This window comes from Acanthaster planci, linkage group LG08, assembly GCF_054643075.1.
Source record: "Acanthaster planci isolate LZ-2023a linkage group LG08, COTS_SCS, whole genome shotgun sequence".
Lineage (NCBI taxonomy): Eukaryota > Metazoa > Echinodermata > Asteroidea > Valvatida > Acanthasteridae > Acanthaster > Acanthaster planci.
In genome coordinates, this window is record NC_141784.1 from 5,851,109 (window position 1) to 5,874,581 (window position 23,473).

The following is a 23,473-nucleotide window of genomic DNA, read 5'->3' on the forward strand; positions in this document are numbered from 1 at the left end:
ATTGTACATGTTATCGAAGTTCACACAATGCTTCACACGTTTGCTGGACATGAAAGGTTGCACATGTCAGGGTGTTATCAAAATGTATTGTTCTATATGTCACGCAGCTTTGCTTGATGTTAGCTCTGTTAATGTTTGCGAATAAGTTTATAATTTTTTCCTCAGCTCTTGTTAATTGGTTAACTTCTACCTTAGATTGCACCTATTCACTCAGTAAATCCATTCAACCGCATTATTATGAAATATTTAATTGGAAAGTGATTTAATTCACAAAGCTCTAAATTTTCACGCTTAACACGAATGGAAAAGAGCTCATTTGTGTCTATATATCTATCGAAATTCCAACGAACCCGCTTCATGTGATCCCATCCCCTAAGTATTTTTTGTTAAGGAATATTTCTAAGCTAGGACATTAGTCCTATAATCTCCAAGATGATCTACATTCCAAACCAAGATATATGTACAGCTAAGTGAAAATATACGCATGCGCGAAAACCCACAACTCCCTATTCAGTCTTGATAGTATTCCAGATGGCGCACTTACGAAGAAAGTGTTTAAAGTCTGCAAATGAGAAATAATAAAGCTAATCTTTGTCCTTCGCGCTGTGTTTTCACCTGTTTATTTATGGTACATGTGTATTAGAAATTTAATTCCCCCCAGAAAGAGAACAGAAAGAGAACACGCCACTTTGCTTTTTGATCAATAATTTTAATTTTAAATGACAATTATGAAACGAGAGTGCCAAATGAAGCTGGGGTGTTTGCATTTTTTTGTTCGTTAGCTATTTTTGACCCTTACTTACCAAAAGGTGTTTATGAACGGGAATAATAGTGTGGTAAGTTGTGTATAAACTTGTTTGCAATTTGCAAAGAAAAGTTACGTTAAGGCCGGTTCTTACTGCAGGCAAATGCGAAAGCGAAGCGAATTTGACGTCACACAGGATTTGCAGCGAAATTTCGCTCGATTTGAAATGATTTCAAGTTTAGCGAATTCGCAGCGCGAATTTTGATCTGCCCTCATAAATTCGCACTTGTATTTGCTCTGGCGTGAAGAATGACCCAGCGTTTCCACTACACCGTACACGCGCACAACTCCACAGCTGCACGTCGAGAGAACATCAATGTTGCAAGAAGATATCCGCAAGTTTATTCACAGAACCTGATCTCTTTTCTGTGTATTTATTTTCCGTATTCATGAATTGAATTTGACATTGTATTGCCCGTACATGAAGCGAGCGTGTTTCCTAAAGAATTCCTGCAGCGGTACCAGGTTTATCGCCCCCCGTGCCCCAGCAAACTCGGTGGTCGAGTGGTTGAGACGTCTGCATTAGTAAAACAGGAGGTCGTGGGTTCAGGTCCCACCCGAGTAGGCTTGCGCATTTTTTCCACAAGCTCTCGGACAAACATTACGTATACAGTGTTTATAAATATATGTGTTCGGGTAAAGACAAAACCCGTCAATAAAATACCCATATCAGCAAAACAAAGAAAAAAATTACCACCCACCGACCTTATTTTTGAGAGGCATATAATCGGAAGCAGAACTATTTTGGGCAAGTAGCGTAATTAAGCAACATGTCACTCTGTTCTTGGGCCAAATTTCCGTAACGTAATTTAGCGACGCAGCCACAACGCATGCGTTTCATCGTTGTACACGAAATTGTATGTGAACCATCGAAGTGCAGATCCCACCAAAGGGACCCCCCATACTATAGGAAACTAGCGCCCTCTCTTGGCCTCGCTTGGTAGCAATCGCACGAAATGCGCCCTCAAGTTCCTACCACACGTAAACATGCCACGTTATGAGGATGTGCAATATAACATCGAGTAGCTCTGTAAAGGAGTCGACGGCCAAACAGAATGGGCAGAAATTATATCACTGGTGGTCTACATTGTGGTTTATAAAACTAATGAACATAGAAGGAACTAAATATAGCTCATAAGTGTAACCCTTCATATTGTTGAACATTGATGTTGGTTATGTGTAATCGTAACGATTAGCTCAGCAAAAACATGTTCACCTGAACCTAAATAAACGGTCGAAAGTCCAAAACCGAATGAACATGGTAGGAACTAAATATAATTCATAAGGGTAACCCTTCATATTGTTAAACATTGATGTAGGTTATGTTTAATCGTAACGATTAGCTCAGCAAAAACATGTTCACCTGAAGCTAAATAAACGGTCGAAAGTCCAAAACCGAATGAACATGGTAGGAACTAAATATAATTCATAAGGGTAACCCTTCATATTGTTGAACATTGATGTAGGTTATGTTTAATCGTAACGATTAGCTCAGCGAAGACGTCGTGTATAATTATCAGCGATTAGTAGAGTGAACGTTTTCTAGTTGTCATGAATGAAACAGAAATATGAAATCGGTCCAAAAACGGTGCCCAGAGGTAAACCTGATTGTTACCGTGGACTAAGAGAAGACAGTTTCGCTGCTGTGCACTCTGATTAAGTGATTTTTTTCTTTTTTCAGAAAGTCAACATAACCTTTTTTCAAAAGCTTTGGCAAAATCTAAGAAGACACTATTGACAATTTGCATCCAGGATTACAATATAGCCGTCAAAGCTTTATCTACGGAGCACTGGAAGTACCACCAGACTTATTGGAATCCGAATCATTCGTAATATTGTTTGAATCAACGGAATGGTCCATCATTTGCAGCTTTCTATAAGTAACTGACGAAATTATTTTTGAAAAGCCTACTTGCATGGTTCAGAGACTATCGGACTAAACCCACATGTGTTATTATTCTTTCTGTAGCAAACTGTTATTTTGAAGTAAACAATAAAGACAGCCATTTTCAATGATGTGTCTTGAGACACATTTTGGAAACTGTGTGAGAGTAGTTCGTTGTTGTTTGGAGACTTCTCTGTACCTTTCTGTAATTACCGTATTTTGTGAAATAAGAGACAAGGTTGGAATTTGAATACTGGACAATTTAACAATTGAATCAGGTAGTAAAAAAGATTGAAGACAAATTGTCAACTTGGCCGCTGAAAATAAACACAATTCTGGGGTGCTGGGAATGGACAATAAAAGCATTACATATTGGGGAAAATAGTCCAAACTTGAATATTACCTTACTAAGTCTTCATAATAAACCGAACAATATGGAACTTCAATGGGACGAAAATTTGATTCTGCAACGTGGGACAAAATCCTGGCTTTGCGCCTGAGCGATGTCAGTATTAAGCTTTACAAAGACGAGACCCTTCTATGCCATTACAATATTTCCACGAATAACAGATTGCAGCAATAAATCCTTTAGTCCTTAATTGAATGTGCTACAATGCATCAACATGTACATACTTTATGAGGCGTCTTACCATAAACGAGTTTTCAGTGCGCCTCGTGTCCGTAAGCTTGGCGTAAGTTGCAGAATGTTCATTTGATTTGCATTGGAGTGAAACGCGAAAGTGTAAAAAGAACAGGATCCGACGCCACAGAGAATAAAGCCAGATTAATATTAGTGACCGTCTGGCGACAGACGTCTATTAACAGATTAATTATAATATCACAACGGATTAATACGGGAGGTGCCCGTCACTTCAAGGATTCCTAACCAGCAGTTAATAAAAAGCAATGGGAAGCATGAAACAACAGGTCGTGATACCACTGAATAAAAATCCAGGTTGATTTTCATGACTGACTGGCGACAGACGTCTATCACCAGATTAATTTTTATTTTAGGGTCATTACTGTACTCCCAGTACCCATTTTGTTACTCGTATAGTGTAAAATGTCGATGGAAACAATATGAATGTTACCATGGCTTCAGACTGATAAACCAATTGGTATAACTATACCAAAAATTCTACAAGTAGAATTAAGCAAAAATAGCATTAGTTTTTGTGTATGAAAAAAGGGGAAATAAAAGCTAAACAATTTCACAAAGCTACTCGTTTACCATGGAAACGTGTTTAGCATTTAAACATGTTCCTAAACGCATTTCGTTATAGATATCTAAACATGTCGTGGGTTATCCTTAACATCTCCCACACTGTACCGAAAAGGGTTTCAGTTATCTTATCATGTTGCTGAAAAAAATGGAGAAAACATGCAAAGTGAATGGAGAGTTGCCCTTTTTCCCACACGTGAGTGCAATAAATGGAACAACCTCAGACCGCGAGAATTCTTGCTCTAAAGCAGCCCGAAATGCCCGAAGAGGGTTTACATTAACAAATGCTACAGTTTACTCCTTTTCATACTGAGCTTTGTTGTTGGACATGTTTAGATGTTGGGCCTTACATGGTCCGAAGACCATGTCCATATTTAAAAAAAAGCGATTTGTAGAGTCCAATTTACTCAGACTAGGCCTAACGCTAGTTAAGCCTAGTCTACACGTAGCTTCGACAAACGACAAAAATGGGCAAACTTTTGGCCTTCAACGTTACTGAGTAAGCTTGACTGAGTGATGGTTTCACAGGCAAGACCATTACATTTCCTCTGAGAATAGCTTTACTTACATTTATGGTTCGGTTCTTTTGAGTTGGTAGCGCATGTGCCGATACTGGCACTTGCGGTGGCATTTTACTGTCCGCTGCCATTTCCCCCTTTTTTTGTAGACCTTGCGCGCTGCACCCAACGCTGCCAAAAATCTCGTCTTCTTCTCTTGTGTCTCGAAATTCACGACTTCGCAGCCGTCTAGCCATGTCCACAGCCGGATGATTTGGACACGACATCAAAATGGCCGTCCTGCCATCGGCTGTAGCCACGTCCACAGCTGGACACGGCCTACTACACAGTTTGAACAAAAGGATGACGTCACAGAAATAGTTTAAAATAGATATTTCCTCCCTAGCCGTGATAATTAGTCTCTTTTTCCCCTTCTAACAATATTTTCTTACTCCAGAGGGTTAGTCTCTTCTACTTCCTTGAAAAAAAATCTTCGTAGCTATGATGGTTATTATTCTCTATTTTCCTTTCTAAAACATGTCCTCCTCGCAGCTATGATAAGTTGCCTCTATTTTTCCTTCTAAAAAATAAAAATCCTACCTGTGATGATAAGTCTCTATTTACCTTCCCCAAATTCTCCTGGCCTTGGTAGTTAGTTTCATTCTACAATCTCTCTTTCGAAGCCAAGCCAAGCCAAGCCAAGCCAAGCCAAGCCAAGCAACACTTTATCAGAGTGCAAAATAGCGGAAATGTCTTCTCTCGGTCCTCGGTAAAAATCTTGCTTGCCTTAGGGTACCTTTTTTGGGCCAATTTTATTTTTCAGATTCATTAGTGTCATCTTGGAAAATATTTACTGTACTATTCGCTGATAGTTGTACAAGATGTCTTTTCTCGCTGCAGTTTTGGTAAACGTGGCCACGAAAAAAATGAAAGCTGACAAGCGAAACTAATACGTGGATCAGTCTGGTGTGCCAAAGTCATGTGGAACAAATTGATCCTCGAGGTTTGTATTAACCACATAGAAAGATTAATGTTTGAAATGTTTGAGAGATTGACTGCTTCAGAGTTTAGGAACGACTATGGAACGCCAGTTTTGTTTTCATGAACCAAACCCAATGCAAATTCTTATACAATGTAAATATATTCATTTAGCAATTCAACTTTATCAATGATCCCACGACCTACCTCGGCCTTAGTGTTGTGGTTACCATGGCAAGCGTTGCTGAATATAGGACCTGTAACTTACGTGGATAAGGACACAGATAGGCTCTTAGTCTACATGCAACATGCTCAAGTTTGTCTGCAAGTCATGCTCTATTGTATGGAATTCATATCTGCCGTCGTGCGTCGCCCGTCGTGCGTCGAACGTCATCCGTTTTTTTGTCTCGATTAGCAGTGGTATTTTTAACTTTGACCCTCGATCGTTTCACATGTCCATGTACTTGTTCCATCGATCCATCGTGCCTGACTCTCATTTTAGCAGTAGAACTAGAAGATGTATTCGTTTCGGCAGTTGCGCCGAACTCCACTTGAAAGAAGAAATAATGTCCTTTCATTTTTAAAGACTGACATCGGTAAAGTGACGTGTATGTGAAGTGTGACGTGTATATAATACCATTTTTGGTTACATAAATAAATTAACAAAATAGACTTTTGTTAGGGTAGATTGTTTTTCTCGATAACTTAGTTACTCTAGACGTAACTTCACTCGTTTACGGCCTGACGTTAGGTCTATAGCCTATGTGATATTTCTGTCTGTTCCTGCACGATATCCCACAGAACGGATGTAAATAATAAATTATTTACAATGCTTGATTTCTTAATAGTTTTCATAATAGACGAACTGATTCAACATTATTTTGAGGGCGGGTATACCTATGATGAAATCTGCTATATACTCCAAATTAGACATGACTTAAGTTGCAGGTAGGCTCACAAAAGTCTTTTAAACAGTATAAACGTTACTTGTTAGCCCCATAAATAATGCTGATATGCTGGACAACCTGTTCTCATTGGTCTATCCTCCATGTATTGTGTTCCTTAAGGCGCCTTTCTTTTTTGGGTTCGTTGCGTGCGGGATACATTCACGCGATTCACTTTCACATGCACAAAATTCAACCCATTAATTTTGACGGATACGCAGCGCTTGGCGCTATAGTTAAAGCGCCTGTGGAAAGATGCCTTTAGGCCTATGCAATGGGGAGACGTACGATTTTTCCATCCACTCAGCGTCGTCACGGCCGGTAATGTAATAACCGTCCATTAATGTAAATCTCACTGATGATGTACTTGAAATTCACCTTTAATTGACCTCGGAAGCAAATGTCGCACGACTTTGTCAACCCAAACAAAATGGTTGCCTGTCAAAACCCAAAATGTGAAGTCAGCACCTCCATCGGTTTATGAGTTACCGGCTGATGGAAGCAAGTCGTTTTCTTAAACTAAATCTCATGTAATTTGACAAAGATGGACCACATCAAGCCTGATTACCTGATCACTATAAAAATAATAAATAGACCGCACGATTTCCAACTAATTGAAAAAATGCGCCTTACAATAAAATATCATATTACATTGCATAAACAACTGAGAATGACATTAAAAGACTGATCAAATCAGTATGAACAAAACTCGTTCGGTCAGAATTAAATGAGGATTCAGTAGAAAGGAAACCCGTTAATATACATGAAAAGGAGAAAATACATAGCTTAGATCCCCCCCAAAGTCTCCGGTTTCTGATCACCGTGCACATCGCCGTAAGACCTGCGCGTCGGCAAGAAAAAGATTTTTTATTTTGCATTAAACGATTTCCAAAAGCCACCAAACTTACTTGATCGGCAGGAATTCTGCTACCGCGTAATTTTAATGTGTTTTCAATGGATGGGGTTAAGTAATATGTCCTGTAAAGGAATTCCCTAAGGCCTCCACACATTTCAGTCGGGCACTCTTATCAGATGACGTCATTCGTGTCGGAATCAGTTGGCTGCGGCTTGATATCATGCAAGATTCTATGGGAACTGGCCGTAGATGCTGCGAAATACTCAGTGTAATTTTCGGCCGTAGCCAATTGATTCGGACCCGGGCCCACGTCTGTGAACCAGACAAACGAAGTAGTCTTACGTCATGCTTACGTATGTAACATTAGAAACGCTTTTAAGCAACAAACCGTGATGGGCCAGTCTATTTCAGTGTCGGCGAGGCAGTGGCGTTACATACGCATGCAGTGCATGCAGTGGCGATGGGCATCGCGTTATGGTAACCATACATGTATGAACGTAGCAACTCATGTATTGTCACTTGCCAAAATCAAAGGTAGATTGAAAATTCTCATTTACCTCATGAGAATTTTATTTTCATTTTGACTCAGGAGCTGAACTGTTTTCAATTATTTTTTTCGTAGGCTATTTGACGTGCAACTTGTGTCCTCTAAGCTAAAGCAGAAAACAATGTGCAAAGAATGTCATACAGCTACCTCATGAGAATTTCATTTAAGGAAACTGGAGCTGAACATTTATTTTTTACATCTAATTTTTCCATTGTGGTTGTGCTACTGTATTTTAACAAGGTCAATCTTGCCAAGAATGTAAAGCCTCTTGTTTGAATGAGATGACTAAAACCATCGCCTCTTGTCATATTTTATGGTCTTTTTATTAATTCAAAGTTGTTAATTCATACTTCTCATAGTAACAAGGCCATGCGCTCTAAAGTACATGAGCATGTACATCACTTCTAAGAAAAAAAGAGGAAAAAACCCAAAAATTTATTCATCAAGGAAAATGTTCATTCCTTGTACAAGTTACGAAAGTGAGTCGTGCATAACTCATAATTTCACATTAAAAGCCTTCCGAAAGAAAAAGTTTAAGTTTAGATTTAAAACTGAGATTTCCGTTGCTGCATAATTTCAATCAGGAGATCATTCCAGAGTTTTGGACCAGCAATGGTATATTAATTTGAAAATGATTCGTCGCAAGGTTTGTTTTCTGAAAACGATATCTGTAGGTAAAAACCAACCACATGTATAGAAGTTTGAACTGAATTGCGATAGGTAACATTTAATATTTATTTCATTTCTAAAGAGCCATTTCTATAAAGCGCCCATATCCGAATGACAAAAATAATATGATTACACAATAACAATTCTATGCTATAATTAAAATTATAATGAGAACTACAAAACTACGTGTAAATTACCACATGATTAATAAAACATACAATTATATGAATAAGATCTTGTTAATTGTAACATGTATTAAAAAGGTACGTCTTGATTGCACGCTTGAACTCGTTTTCATTCTTAATATCTTTCAACTGGTTTGGCAAAGAAATCCACAACGTCGGTCCAGCAATTGCAAATGTCCTGTCGTTAAGTTTATTATACGATCGAAGATTGAGATATATCATACACTACAGAGTTGGCATAATCCAGCTTAGAAGTAATTAATGAATGAACCAAGCTCTCAGTAACTCCTTGATTCGTATATTTTCAAATACTACCTTACATTATAATTCACCCTCTTGCAAATATGATTGATATGAGAGTAATAGACAATCTTGTATCCGGCCAGACTCCAGACATTGTCAACGATTTTTATATGGTTGTCACCAATTTTAACATGGTTAATGTGGATTTTATCCAGTTGTTGTTGAGAACCAAACAAAATCACCTCTGTTTTTCCAGCGTTAAGTTTCAACTTGTGTTTCAACATCCATGCTTGAAACGAAACAACACATTTTTCAATATTTTGCAATGAATGAGTTTGATGACACAGTTTGGGGGAAAAGAATTGCAACAATTGGGTATCTTCCGCCTAACCAAAACCAATTATCATGTAATTGTCGATAACTTTGATGACGATGATAGGCAATAGGTGTTGCAGTGCAATTATTGATAAATTCACGGAGTAATATGACAAAACTTGGGTTGCTTACAAACTAATCCAGCAGCAGTATTTTGAACACAATTGGTGATGATCAAGTAATTATAAGTAATTTTTTACGTTATCCGTTGGTATTGCATTATTGGTTGATTTTTATTACGTCATTGCAAGGGTTACACTGTCGGACGACTATATATTTGGGTGGCAATGTACGAATTAGAATGTTTATTTGCTGGTTTCTAGACTAAAGGGTGATTATTTCGAAAGATAGTTCGGTTGTTACGTGTACACATGCCGCCTCAGTATGTGTTTCAGATTATGTAAAGCTAGCTCACAAGACTGTGCTCGTGACCTGCATTTGACCCCTGGCCACGCTGAATAACCTCACTGTAGTCCAGAATATTCCAGTGGTACGTTACGGAAGTTTCATGTAGAACGTTATTTCTAGTGTACGTTCTGGACGTTTCTTGTAAGATTAAGTAATGCCAAAAAGTCTATTTTAGAAACTTACGTAATGAAAAGAAATATATTGAAGAGTCGTAGGCTATAAAAGACGGACCCTGGCAGACACAAAAAGATATTTTGGAAGGCAATTCTACCGTACGCGAGAAGTGAGAAGCCTTTTGACTTGTTGACGTCTGCACCATTTAAACCTGTGGTGGCGAATCGTCTGTGGTACTTGTGAGACATGTTTGTCCAGACCAAGTGAGGCGAGAGTTGAAATTTGTCCCGAAAAAAAAATAGTTCATGAACTGAATCTAGTTCAAGTTTGTAGGATCATCAAGTTCCCGTTTTTATGACGCCCTTGCCGTTCTGCCTTGAGCCCGGTCATTCTGATTGGACGTGGTCTTCATCCACGTCGCAGCTCATTTTTGCACAGTCAAGGACTGTTTTTTTTTTGGCCATCAATGGAGTCAAACATTCTTCACTGTAGTGCCTGCCAAGCTCTCCCCGATAAGATCATCTTGTTTATATAAGATATGTTCATAATTCTTTACCGTTATCATTGTAAGCTAGTTCCAATCCGCAGTTTTATGCTAAGTGTAATTTTCTCATTAAATCATACTTGTTTATTTGTTCCTTATATCGGTGTGATCTTGTTTGAATCCTTTGTTGCATCAGAGAAAATTCAAGCTTCATAATAATTAAATAGTTTGGAGTTTTTCGTATCGTAACACGGTGCATACAATCACCAGGCTCCATCCTGTTTCCAAGGCATTAGTTCCAAAAAGCCCCATATCGCACTTTTATTCCCTTGTCGATGCAGTGCCACGCTTGGATGGGGGGGGGGGGTCACCCCATGGGCTTATGACTAATTTTATTTTAGGACCTGCGTCTAAATGTTGAAAGACCCCCTAACAGGGCAAGAACAAATTACATCAACCAAAACGAAGTCACAACACAGCGCTGGAACGTTATAAGCTACCAGAAGACAATGGAAACGTCAAAAAAGATGATGAAATTTCAATTTAAAACTTAAAAGAAAGGTATTTAGTTCAACTTAAAATAAATGGAAGATCGTGGTTCAACATTGGAGAACTTTGTCTTGAACAGGGTTTAAGGACAATTTGAATATGAAATTTTTAACCCACCCGAGACAGTTCTGCATTTCTGCATTAGCGGGAATTTTACAACTTGCTTACTTTTTTGCCAACACGTTATGATTTACCAGGCAATATTTTCTGCTTCACAGCTTTGTAAAAGGGGACCTTGTTACAGTTATATTGGCTTCGGCAACGACGTGTTATACTGACATATATTTCCTGCCTCCCAGATCCACTCCAAAGTATTATTTTGCGCTGTTGCTGAATAAATAACACGTCAATGATTTGAAGGTCGCTTGCTGGGTACGTATTGACACGCTGCAAAATTGCACGACAGGCTATTTTGGGTATCAACACATGCTTTTAAGAAAATGTTATCACACTTTATATTTTCAGCCATGCATTGTCAAATCGATATTAGTTTATTTGACCGATTTTAAACAGATTAGTAACGTTTGCGCTGATTGTTTTAGTTTCAAAACAATCAACTAACCCAGCAATGCAAAGAAACTCAGACAATTAATTAAAACAAGAACGACGAAAAGACAATGAAGGAAATCTATCAACACCTTGGAAGTGATATGGAATTGCAATTCTTTTCAGTTTAAGAGATTTTGACAGCATACTCAGTTTCTGCTTCTTCATAACATTCCAATGAATTAATTGATGATTAGTCATTTAAAGATTGAAATTCAAGGAAAGCAACCCTTTTTGCAGCATTGCAATACTCAGCAGCAACTCGTGTATAATTGTAGCTTTCTTGTAAGAAGGCTAATGCATTTAAATAACTCAAGAATTTTGAATATGCAAAAGAGCAAACTGCTATGTGTAAATGATCAATTTGCGTCATTCCAACTCCAACTGACACGATTAGTGAAAGTCTGATTTATCCTTAAATGAAGCTTTTCAAGGGAGCTTTAACTGATTACGATTGGTTAAGAATATTATGCAGTTTCTCTAGGCATACAGGTAAAACCAAGAAAAAAGGACTCTAGCCTGTCTCCACTCAGCAGAAACGATTAAGGCCACTGTGTTGTCTTCATAGATATGTATCTTCTATTGATCACAGTTCAACCATTTTAGAAGAACTGACATAATACACCATAAATTTCCACCACTTTTTTAGTTTCCTGTTACTGATTATTTTCAAGTTGTTCTTCGGTGCACCGTGCGAAGGAGGCGTCCTCGGGGAGTTTGCCGCTCTCGATCGCTCTGCACAGCAGGCATAGGTTGCCGTACTTGTTCCCGTCACTGGTGCACATCGGGTCATAATCTTTTGGACACCCCGGGATAGTAGTGAATTGCGCACAGGAGGCTGTGGACTGGGAGTCCTGTGGAAAGACGGAAGGGAGAAGGTGTCCCGTAAGCAAGGCTTGAACAGGCTAGTGTAAGGTTTATCATTCGGTACGCAGCGCGGTGTGTTCCAGTCTTCGGCACAGCAGCGTTCTTTGGCTGGACAGTGTCTGCCACGTTCGCAGCGCAAATGAACGTAGTGGCACGGCCCTTCTATGAACTCCATATCGAATATAAATACAGCGTACATTTCGAGGTTAAATCTAATCACTTGTAGTTCTCTATCAGCGCGTAGTTAACCGTCTTTGAAGGTGAAAATGCACAGGAACGCAATATAATTAACTGTGACGTTTCACTGCCGAAACTAATTAAAACTGGACAATTAGGTTAGAGTGCCGTGCTATTTCCGTGCTTCTGCTAGTCCGGTACGGCGAGCAAAGCGTCTACACTAGGCCAACAAGAGAACTATTCTAAAATTTGTGTGGGAAATTCATCAACCCGCTAACGTCCAAAACGAAACGTGGTGGAAATACCGAATCAACTTGAGCGTACCTGTGCTGTACAGAAATCCATCGTGATGACCACTGTGAACGGAAGAAATAAGAACAGGTCTAAAATAGCATGGTACCGTGCTTGTGGAGCCTTATTGTGTTTTAGGTTGATCAATGTTAAAATAACAGATGGTCGATGAAAACGGTGCTTTCTGTTGTTTACTTCTGTCTATGCTAAGAACGGACCCAACGGAATTTTGATATTAGTATTTCTCTGAAAAAAGTAATTAAAAACTGAAGGCTATATAGCAGACAATCATGGATATGTAAAAATAAACGAACTTGAGAAAAGAATTAAGCATTGTGGGTGTATAGAAGTATAGATCAATTTAGATTTGCCTACAACTTGTACGGGCTGCTAAAGTTTGCAGAAAAATCCCTGTTTGGTCGGTTTCGATTTTACCTCAATCGCGTTCAAAGTGGACATTACTTGCCCCCTTAATTTGATATGGTTGTACTGTCATTTAGTATTTAGTAGTGCGTGTATTATACCTGCGTGGGATTGTTAACACGTTGGTGAAACCTTCTGTTACTTTGTACTGACGCCCAACTATAGGGCGTACTTTTAAGGTAAAAAAAACTTATTGTAGATTCATCATGCAAGCATTCAACTCTAACTATAGTTTTAGCAGCGAAAGGTAGCAAAAACACAACTCTGACGTCAAAAGAGCAGTATCAAATGTTTCATCTACCGACGGTCCCTCAGTGTTTTACATTATTGCAACGAACCAACGATCGGCACTTTACTTACCAATCAGTCCAACGTAGAGAAGCCAAAAAAATGAACGCATATTGCGGAGTTTACACACTCCCCCACACAACCTTGCCGTAGGTATATCTGTATCAGAAAAGCACAGCGTTAACAACAGCCTGGTGGTAAATTACGGTGAAGCGAAGATCGTCGTCCTAACAAGTCTATTACAGTCCTGTGGAATCAACTAATGAGAGCTGTGGCTTACACGTATTAGGCTTTTCTAATTATACACGTCATCAAAATTTACACAAGGCTTCGCACGTTTGCTGCTCATGAAGGAAGCGCAAAGCACTGTGGGTATCGTCACTGTCCCAACCAGTACGCTTCATTTCTGCGCATACCCTTTGGCATTTATATTGACAGGATAACGAACAATTATTCGGTTGTTTCTGTTTGGTTAATGCTTTGAACATCATTGCAATTCTTGACCAATTGAAATTGCCAAAAATATCTTTGAGGATCAACAACCTTACCAGAGCTTTGTTGTGCCTACCAAAACGTACCAGTACCAATGGTTAGCAGTAACAAAGTCTTCCCCATGAGACGTCAAGGAAATCAGCTGATTCCCGTGCAGCGCATTTGGTTATGGCAATGGGTGAAAGCAGAGTTGCCCACTGCAGCCAAGGGAAAGATCTGACCACAACATGAGGTATTGGTGATTCACTTGCATGCTATACATTCGTCGAGCTTTCAGTGGATAGAATTGGTTTGAACAACGACCTGTAGCAGAGAAAGACTGACCACGGTGTCTAGAGACGTGATGAAAGCAAGATATCTCCGATATTCATCAACGACTGAGATCACACTGCTAACAACGACCTGTAGCAGGAGACAGACTGACCACGGTGTCTAGAGACGTGATGAAAGTTAGATATCTCCGATATTCATCAACGACTGAGATCACACTGCTAACAACGACCTGTAGCAGGAGAAAGACTGACCACGGTGTCTAGAGACGTGATGAAAGTTAGATATCTCCGATATTCATCAACGACTGAGATCACACTGCTAACAACGACCTGTAGCAGAAGAAAGACTGACCACGGTGTCTAGAGACGTGATGAAAGTTAGATATCTCCGATATTCATCAACGACTGAGATCACACTGCTAACAACGACCTGTAGCAGGAGAAAGACTGACCACGGTGTCTAGAGACGTGATGAAAGTTAGATATCTCCGATATTCATCAACGACTGAGATCACACTGCTAACAACGACCTGTAGCAGGAGAAAGACTGACCACGGTGTCTAGAGACGTGATGAAAGTTAGATATCTCCGATATTCATCAACGACTGAGATCACTCTGCTAACAACGACCTGTAGCAGGAGACAGACTGACCACGGTGTCTAGAGACGTGATGAAAGTTAGATATCTCCGATATTCATCAACGACTGAGATCACACTGCTAACAACGACCTGTAGCAGGAGACAGACTGACCACGGTGTCTAGAGACGTGATGAAAGTTAGATATCTCCGATATTCATCAACGACTGAGATCACACTGCTAACAACGACCTGTAGCAGGAGACAGACTGACCACGGTGTCTAGAGACGTGATGAAAGTTAGATATCTCCGATATTCATCAACGACTGAGATCACACTGCTAACAACGACCTGTAGCAGGAGACAGACTGACCACGGTGTCTAGAGACGTGATGAAAGTTAGATATCTCCGATATTCATCAACGACTGAGATCACACTGCTAACAACGACCTGTAGCAGGAGACAGACTGACCACGGTGTCTAGAGACGTGATGAAAGTTAGATATCTCCGATATTCATCAACGACTGAGATCACACTGCTAGCAACGACCTGTAGCAGAGACAGACTGACCACGGTGTCTAGAGACGTGATGAAAGCAAGATATCTCCGATATTCATCAATGACTGAGATCACACTGCTACCGTTTCACAATGCATGATACAAACTATACCACAGCAAGTTTCAAGTTTCCGGTCACTGATTAATGAGAACATCATAATTCCTTTCAGGAGCTCGACAATTCTTAAGGCATGGTCCGTACGAGACGTCTTTAGGGACTTGGCCAATCAGTTGGCACAGCATGCACATGTGCAGGTTGCTGTATACTCCGTCCCGTCACTGGAGCAGCACGGGTGACATCCGCGCCATGCAAAACCCAACGCATTGCTTTTCGCCATTGAAGGAGGACATCGAGAAAGTCCATGGACTTGTAGTGAAAAACTACAGGACTCGTTTGTAAGGTTGGAAATATGCCTACTATGGAGGCCTCCAACTTCCTAACGATACATGACGACATTCCGAGTTTATGGCTGTATGAAAACATCCTGGAAACAACATAACAGCTTCCAATTTTTCAAGAGATGGTGAGTTCCTCAGAGTAGGATGTCAACATCCTTAGATAATTTATCGCTTACTTTTGATTTCGACATCTAACTTGCAGGTTGCCATCATCCTTATTTCAAGATGGTTTAATCCTCAGATAGAATCATCATTGTGCTTCAGGATGTTCTCATCCTTTGGTACAGTACCTCACGATGTCGCTGATCTCTATACCCACTGGATGGAACGAGCGCCCTCGTTAATTGAAGGCACCGGTCGCCATCTTTCTTTACCCAGAGAGTGACCGATACCACGCGTATGTTCATGAACAACGAAAGAGTTGGACGATTTCGTTTGGGAATAGAAAACAAACAAAATCCTCGTGCGCTACGGGAGCAAAATTGTACGGCAGGCTGTTTCGAGATTTCGCTTTTCACGTGTTGTTAGACTTCATGACCAAGAGGCTAGATTAGTTGGGCTATGACCGTGAAAGCCGAAATCGATCGGCGCGACTCTGGTAGATAAAAAACAGAATTGGTTAAGTCTCGACTTATCTCCGACGAGGGAATCAACGCCCCCGCGCAAATACATTTATAAAATACAAATACCATGTGGATCGCATGTGGAGAACAAAAACCGAATTAAATACCGACTGTCACGTGAATTAAGATGGTCGCCCGATAGGCTTACAAATAGCCTTGATCAAGGCGTTTGACATTATCCGCACCGCGCTAACTACAATCCTGGACACACTTAAGGGGAAACTTTGGAAATATGAAATAGTCAGTACCTGCATTTGATTTTTAGAAACTGTTGAGAAGTGACAGGTTTAAACATTTTGGAGGTATTCTATTTTAGTTCGAAAAGGGACATATTTGACTATGTAATGGTGACTTTTTGACTATGTAATGGTGACTTTCTGCCGTGCCAGTTTTGTTACTCTGAATTCCGATATCAAACCTATGGCCAATGAGGCACAGATAACTAGATGACAACATTAAGTTTCAGTCAGATCAAAATAAAATGTAACGTGGGTTACCGTGCATGGGGGGAAACTGAATGGGCTATGCGCCTTTTTGCGGCGACAATGGGGTAAAACTAAAAGCTTTACTGATTTGACATCCATTGCATTCTCGATGTCGTTTCTGTTGTTGAAATTCCAGCAACTAAGGATTGTTCGTTTCTTTTGATGTTATTTCTTCATTTTCCTGCTTGTACGTTTTGGGCAAACCTGTCTGGCCAGTGATGGATCATCCATTCACAAGAAAGGGCGGCATTGCAACGCATTTGTTGCGACCCAAGATATGGGACGCATATCTTTTGCAAGAATTACTCTTTGAAATATCAAATTATTCTGCATTTGAAAGCAAACGAAATTTGTTGTTAAAACAAATGAAAATGTTTTCTATCGATAAAATAGGAAGGCGAGTACCGCCTGACTATGCCACCTCTGGATCTGTTACCGTTGTGTTGAATCATCAATCATTTGCTACAGGGCTTTTATATGAGATCACTGAGAAGAAATGGACCCAAGCCGGTTGGGATCGGTTTCATGGTCGAATTTGCATATTAATATTATAAATGAAAGAAAATCAGCATCAAACCTTTAGCTCACTGTATTCAAACCCAGAAAATTGCCTTGTGGGTTCTACGCCCAGGGACAGGAAAAAATTCAAAAGGGAAAAATCAAAAAGTTATGCGGTGTTGACCAAGCATTCAGGCGCACGGACTCCTGAAATTCGCTAGGAATCGCAGTTACCGGCTTCCATATAGGACTCTTCTGGGTCTCGGGGTCCCGGCCCAACGCACTTCCTCCCTGCCCATCCATTTAACCCCCAAAAGGGTTCGAGCGACCATGCAAGGGAGGAACGAGACAGGCCCCTAAGCCCTGGCCGCCGAGTCGGCCATACGTCTCGAACCTGTACTAAGGCGCTCACCTGGACTTCGCGGACAGTGCCAGCCGCAGAGCTTATCCAGTAGGCTAAGGTACTGCTGGTATTTTACTCGGGTGAATTAGAGTCTCTTATAGCTACTGACCAACTAAGCGTTGGAAAAATAAAAAGCCACCTCTGGGATTCGAACCCACCGTCCAACAATCCGATAACCGCGAGCTTAACCACTCGGCCATTTCAGAGATAACGCTTTACGCAATTCATTTTAAGGAGATAAACGAAGTCAGTAACCTTACTGCACAGAATGTTACTGTGTAAACACTGAGTGAGTAAAACGATAATGCAGCACGTAGCAAAAATGCACATTCACACAAACGACGGGCGTCAACATTAAAATTCCTGACAGTTTCTCTTTACTTGTTTTAAATGAACGCACACCAATATGGGCAAGTCCCCATACCACGTCAATACACCTGTCTACGTCTGAAATCTGTAATAGTATTATGAGAATGACACACAATTTTTGCCGATCTTTTTCTGGGGGGGGGGGCTGGTGCGTTTTCTCTCGTTTCCTTTACTAGCATAAAATGACAGCCGAATCAGCAACCCAATAGTTCTGCTACATAACGTGTTGTGTGGTGGATCTGATGTGTGGTGTGTATCTCTTCAGACACATTGTCTTGTGCAGAGAACCTCTTTACAGCAAATCCCCTCTTCAAAGATGTGGTTGAAGCAGCACTTTTCCTGTCATATTATAATTCATTTTCAACATTGAAGACCTTACGTTGTATTTTTGGTTGTGTGAAATGTTGATGTGAAGACACCAATGCGCTTCTTCGTATATTAATACTTGCATTTTCTCATCAGTCACTTGTTTAAAGTCCACACCATAGATCAGAATGATGATGTGCTATAATCATTGCAACAATTGTTGGGACACGTATCAACAGACATACATGTGTAGTTACCCTCCCCAGGTCCCCCAACCCCCCCCCCACTCAATGTTGCCATGTCGAACCGGAGGGCAGACCGCGCATCGACACCCAACACTGACGGGGGGGGGGCGGGGACCCAACGAGATTTGGCCAGGATTGTCTGAATTGGTTCACGGTTCTGTATGTGTCTACCGTGCCGTTTGGCGTGCGTTTTCAGGCGCTGTTTGTGGAAAACAAAAATGGCAGCCAACGATTAAGTACAGACAAATGTGCATTTCGGGCAAATTGTGTAAGAAAAAGCAAGATAATTATCCATTTTGTATTGTGCGTGTACAGCATATAGCTCTATAGTGTACAGTCACAACTATTTTGAAGGAGTGCATCGTAGACGACACAGCAAGGCATTTCTGCCCATAACAGTGCAAAATTGACGTGTTTCGTTAATTTGAAAGGGGGGTCGGGGATTGGAGGCCCAACGAGATTTGTCCAGGATTGTAGCTTTAGGCCTATCTTAATATTTAAGCAAATTTTATGCACCGGAATTGAAAACGAGGCTGCAGGGGAATCTGCGCTGTCGGAAAATATGGCGAGGCATTGTTCAGTGCCGTGTTGTAGCAATCACGAACAAAGATCATCGCCAGAAATTAGCTTTCATCGATTGCCAAAGAGCAAGATCCTTCGGAAAAAATGGATTGTTCAGATCAAACGAGACGAAGGGCCACTATTCAAAGTGGATTTTGACTTTAAAATGACTTCTTTGTGCACTTAAGATGTGTGTATAAAAAATTGTAATGACTGGCCCTACACCGTACGCGTTATTGCACTTCGGTGCAGTTTGATTGATCCAGTGTTTTCCTTCCTCCATGATTGATAGCGCTTAGCATAATGAAATAACATCTGCAATTTTCGAATTTGCATTTAGAGAATTCTGAACTTCAAAAGGAAATAGCCCAGTCATTAAAGGTTACCCGCTGCATGACAAGAAGTCTTCAAACTGCTCGATCGTGGTGACATCTGGCCGTTTAGGCCTAGACATTAACGGTGCATGCATGCAGCGTCAACACAAGGTCCAAGATAAAAATCCTGTTAATTACCTGCTTACCCTTCAGGTTATGAATGTAGGCTTTGAAAAATACTTGAAGCCTTTACCAACAAGCTGTTACTCTCTACTTTTTGGAGCCCTTTTTGACGTAATCCTCCTCTGTAATCCTGTACTGCCGATTGTGTACATGTACCGCGTTTGCGTGGGAAAATCAAGCCGAACAGCGACCTCATGCAGCAAGCGATATGTAAATCAGCTGAGCCCGGAGGTTACACCTCACCTTGATTTTTCCACTGCACAGGAAAACCAATGTGGAAACCGATAACTTGTTACCTTATGCAGTGCAGTTGATGACAAGCGCCTTGATAAAGGCTAGTTCACAACGAGATGGCCAATCAGTGCACGATCTCCCTTCAGTCAGTACAGAGGTCAGTCCAGGATTTAGACTTCCGACTTTAAGAATATCGTTATTCTGTAATAAATTAACTCGGGATGTCGATATCTTATATGAAACATATTGTCACAGTGAGATAAAATATGTCAGGATCTCAGCAAGTAGGATGTCATGTCTAGAGTGGTACCGGGTTCGATTCCCAGCCTTGGACATGACTTGTGTGAGAATCGAGTTGTTCTTCTCGCACCTCGCACATTTTCTCCAGGTTTTCCGGTTTCTTTCCATCCGCAAAATTCAACATTTTTGTCTTTGCTCTGTGGGCAGATCCTTTGGCATTTGTCCGAAGCGCATTTGAACATCGTATTTTTGCGCTTAATAAGAAAATGAATGCAATATTAATGACCTCTGAACAAAAGAATCTGCAAAAGATACTACAAAATGATTACTCAATATCCCTCAACCTTTAGATTGACATTTGATACTTCATTTAACAAGTTCACATAACGGTTACACAGAAGAAGGTCGGTTGTTGGCGTGTTTTTAAATTTTATGTAGTTTCCCCGATAACAAGGAAGCTTGCATTACATATACAGGTATCAATTATCCATTGTTTTGTTTTGATGGGCTTGCTTCGCGTCCAGCCTTTTCCTGGCTTTATACCTCGGTTGACCAACTTTCAGACCTCAGTGATGCACCGGCTGCAAATTAGGTTTGTATAAAGCTTTTTTTATAATCAAGACTCTGAGGTTTCCTCATTATGTAAACCTAGGCCTATTTTTTCCATAACTGTGGTTTCTCAACATATCATTTGAGTCCACGACAGCGTAGTGATGAAATTCAACATCGCAATGTTCTATTTATTGATAGAAATCAAAATTAACCATTTCACAATAAGTCAACATCAATTTTCAACTTTTCAGTCAATGATTACTGAGAATGTCTGGGAGATTTGTGTCCCTCCTTTTCATGACACGGTTCGTAGGAGACGTCCTCCGGTTGTTCGCCGTTTCTAATGGCTCCGCACAGCAAGCACACATTGTCATACTTGGTCCCGTCACTGGTGCACTGTGGATCGAGAATTCTCGGGCACATGGGTGGTCTCAAGCCCCTGCAGAATTCGGGACTCTGCGGACAGTACAGACAGAGGGAATTACCGAATATCAACGGTACCATCCGAACATGCCGAATATGGACGGGACGACTTTGGAATATTTGGCTATTTCCGGAAAACTGGAGGAGTTCCTCCAGTCTTTGTCTCGTGGACATTGGGTGATACTAGCAGCAGCAGCAGCAGCAGCAGCAGCAGCAGCAGCAGCAGCAGCAGCAGCAGCAGCAGCAGCGGTAACTGAGAAGCAGCAGCAACACTAACGGCTGCAACAGCTGCAACAAAAACAACACACCAGAACAACAGCAGAAATAGCAACAGAAGTGGTAAATGAGAACCAGCAGCAAGCAACGCTAACGGCTGCAAAAGCAGCAACAACAACGACACACCAGAACAACAGCAGAAATAGCAACAGAAGTGGTAAATGAGAAGCAGCAGCAAGCAACACTAACGGTTGCAACAGCTGCAACAAAAACAACACACCAGAACAACAGTAGAAATACCAACAGAAGCAGTAACTGAGAAGCAGCAGCAAGCAACACTAACGGCTGCAACAGCAGCAGCAGTACAACGAAACACCAGAACAACAGCAGAAATAGCAACAGAAGTGGTAAATGAGAAGCAGCAGCAAGCAACACCAACGGCTGCAACAGCAGCAACAACAACAACACACCAGAACAACAGCAGAAATAGCAACAGAAGTGGTAAATGAGAAGCAGCAGCAAGCAACACTAACGGCTGCAACAGCTGCAACAACAACGACACACCAGAACAACAGCAGAAATAGCAACAGAAGTGGTAAATGAGAAGCAGCAGCAAGCAACGCTAAAGGCTGCAACAGCTGCAACAAAAACAACACACCAGAACAACAGCAGAAATAGCAACAGAAGTGGTAACTGAGAAGCAGCAGCAGGCAACACTAACGGCTGCAGCACCTCCAACAGCAACACCATCGGAAGCAGTGGAAGTACAACGCAGCAACAACAGCAGAAACAGCAACAACTATAATACTCACCGTCATCGGTTCTGATACTTGTGCAACGCAGTAATCCATCAAAACGACAACTACAATTAAGAAAGTGTTAGCAGATCTAAAAAAAAGAAAGCTTGGAAATGCTAATAACCATTACAGATAATACAATGCCTTGCAACAGTGTTAAGTCAAGACCTATTTGCATGTAAGCATATAAATGGTTCAGGGAATTTAGGAATTAAAAGTGATTTGACTTGATCGAATCTATTACCGATAAAGTATAAGTTTTTTTAAACATTTTTTTCTTACCAACTAATTCTGCATGCTGCGACAAGCTTGTGTTTTGTTATTTCTACAGTAAAACTAATTTAGTAGATGAACAAAACAATAATAATGGACTTGAGGTTTTATTTATACGTAACAATGAAAACACGAATGAAGCCACGACATAACGGCCATGGATATACGAAAGGGTGTCCGAAATGACGATATTTATCTCATCTCAAAAAGACATGCCATTCGGAAAACACGGTAAATGCCGTCTTGTCTGTTTAACGGAACGCTACACTAATAATTGACCAGTGACAATAATCGTCTCTTTTGAGACCTTCGTAACAATTTTTTATGAGTGATGAGGGAAAGAGAGAAATGCAGTGGAGTTGATGGGATTATGTAAGAATTGGATTGGATAGTTGGAAGAAAGTCTTTACATTCTGTCTTTTCAGATAAATCCACGCTTGCTTATTGAGCGTACAAAAGTTGCATCAAAAGCTTTACCTGCTATTCCAAAGCTGAATAGCGAAGCCAACGAACGCATGATGTAGATCGAGTACGATTCCTCGCTTTTGCGTAGATGCAAGCATATACAAACTGTAGTAATGAAACCTTGTAGAGTCCGTGCAACTTTCACAACAGCGTCGCTAAAATGACGACAGAACACCGAGGATAACTCTCATTGTATTCGCTATTCTGCTCTTATGGTATTTGCTATACTATCTTGTAACTGATATCTGGAACTCGAAAACACGCTTATCTGACGGTCTACACGTGCCACTAGTCACATCGGTATTAAATTAAAAATTAACGTCTGATTTTTCAACCGACTGTACTTTGGTACGTCGGAATGTTTGACTGATAGCCCATCTATTCAGTATAAATTTAGCGAAATCGAAAATAACAAGGAGAGCAAATTGTAGAGAAAATTGAGCTGGGGGGGTTAGAAGCCCTAGTATTTTCTTAATACTTATGTAATTATTACTTTCTTTGTTTTCTAGATTTCAATGGGGGCGATTTTTATGATGGGGTGTGCCATCACGGTCCCCTTCCCTTCGGCTACACCCGCTGATTTTGGAAAACATACCAGTGGAATTTGACGAATAACTCTGGGTGGTAGCAC

At 40.6% G+C, this 23,473-nt stretch overlaps 2 protein-coding genes across 2 annotated transcripts; both read right to left on the reverse strand.

The window, feature by feature from the left end:
* Positions 1-11,460: 11,460 nt before the first annotated feature.
* Positions 11,461-13,634, reverse strand: LOC110989655 (ovomucoid-like). The gene is made up of 3 exons (XM_087140464.1): positions 13,426-13,634; positions 12,676-12,707; positions 11,461-12,161 (listed from the first exon to the last, which is right to left on the reverse strand). Exons 1-3 carry the CDS (start codon positions 13,463-13,465, stop codon positions 11,964-11,966), a joined length of 270 nt encoding a protein of 89 aa, XP_086996590.1. The 5' UTR covers positions 13,466-13,634; the 3' UTR covers positions 11,461-11,963.
* Positions 13,635-20,441: 6,807 nt separating this feature from the next.
* LOC147798323 (uncharacterized) lies at positions 20,442-23,107 on the reverse strand. The gene is made up of 3 exons (XM_087140532.1): positions 22,855-23,107; positions 22,120-22,169; positions 20,442-21,124 (listed from the first exon to the last, which is right to left on the reverse strand). The coding sequence occupies exons 1-3, from the start codon at positions 22,892-22,894 to the stop codon at positions 20,927-20,929; spliced, it is 288 nt and encodes a 95-aa protein (XP_086996658.1). The 5' UTR covers positions 22,895-23,107; the 3' UTR covers positions 20,442-20,926.
* Positions 23,108-23,473: the final 366 nt, after the last annotated feature.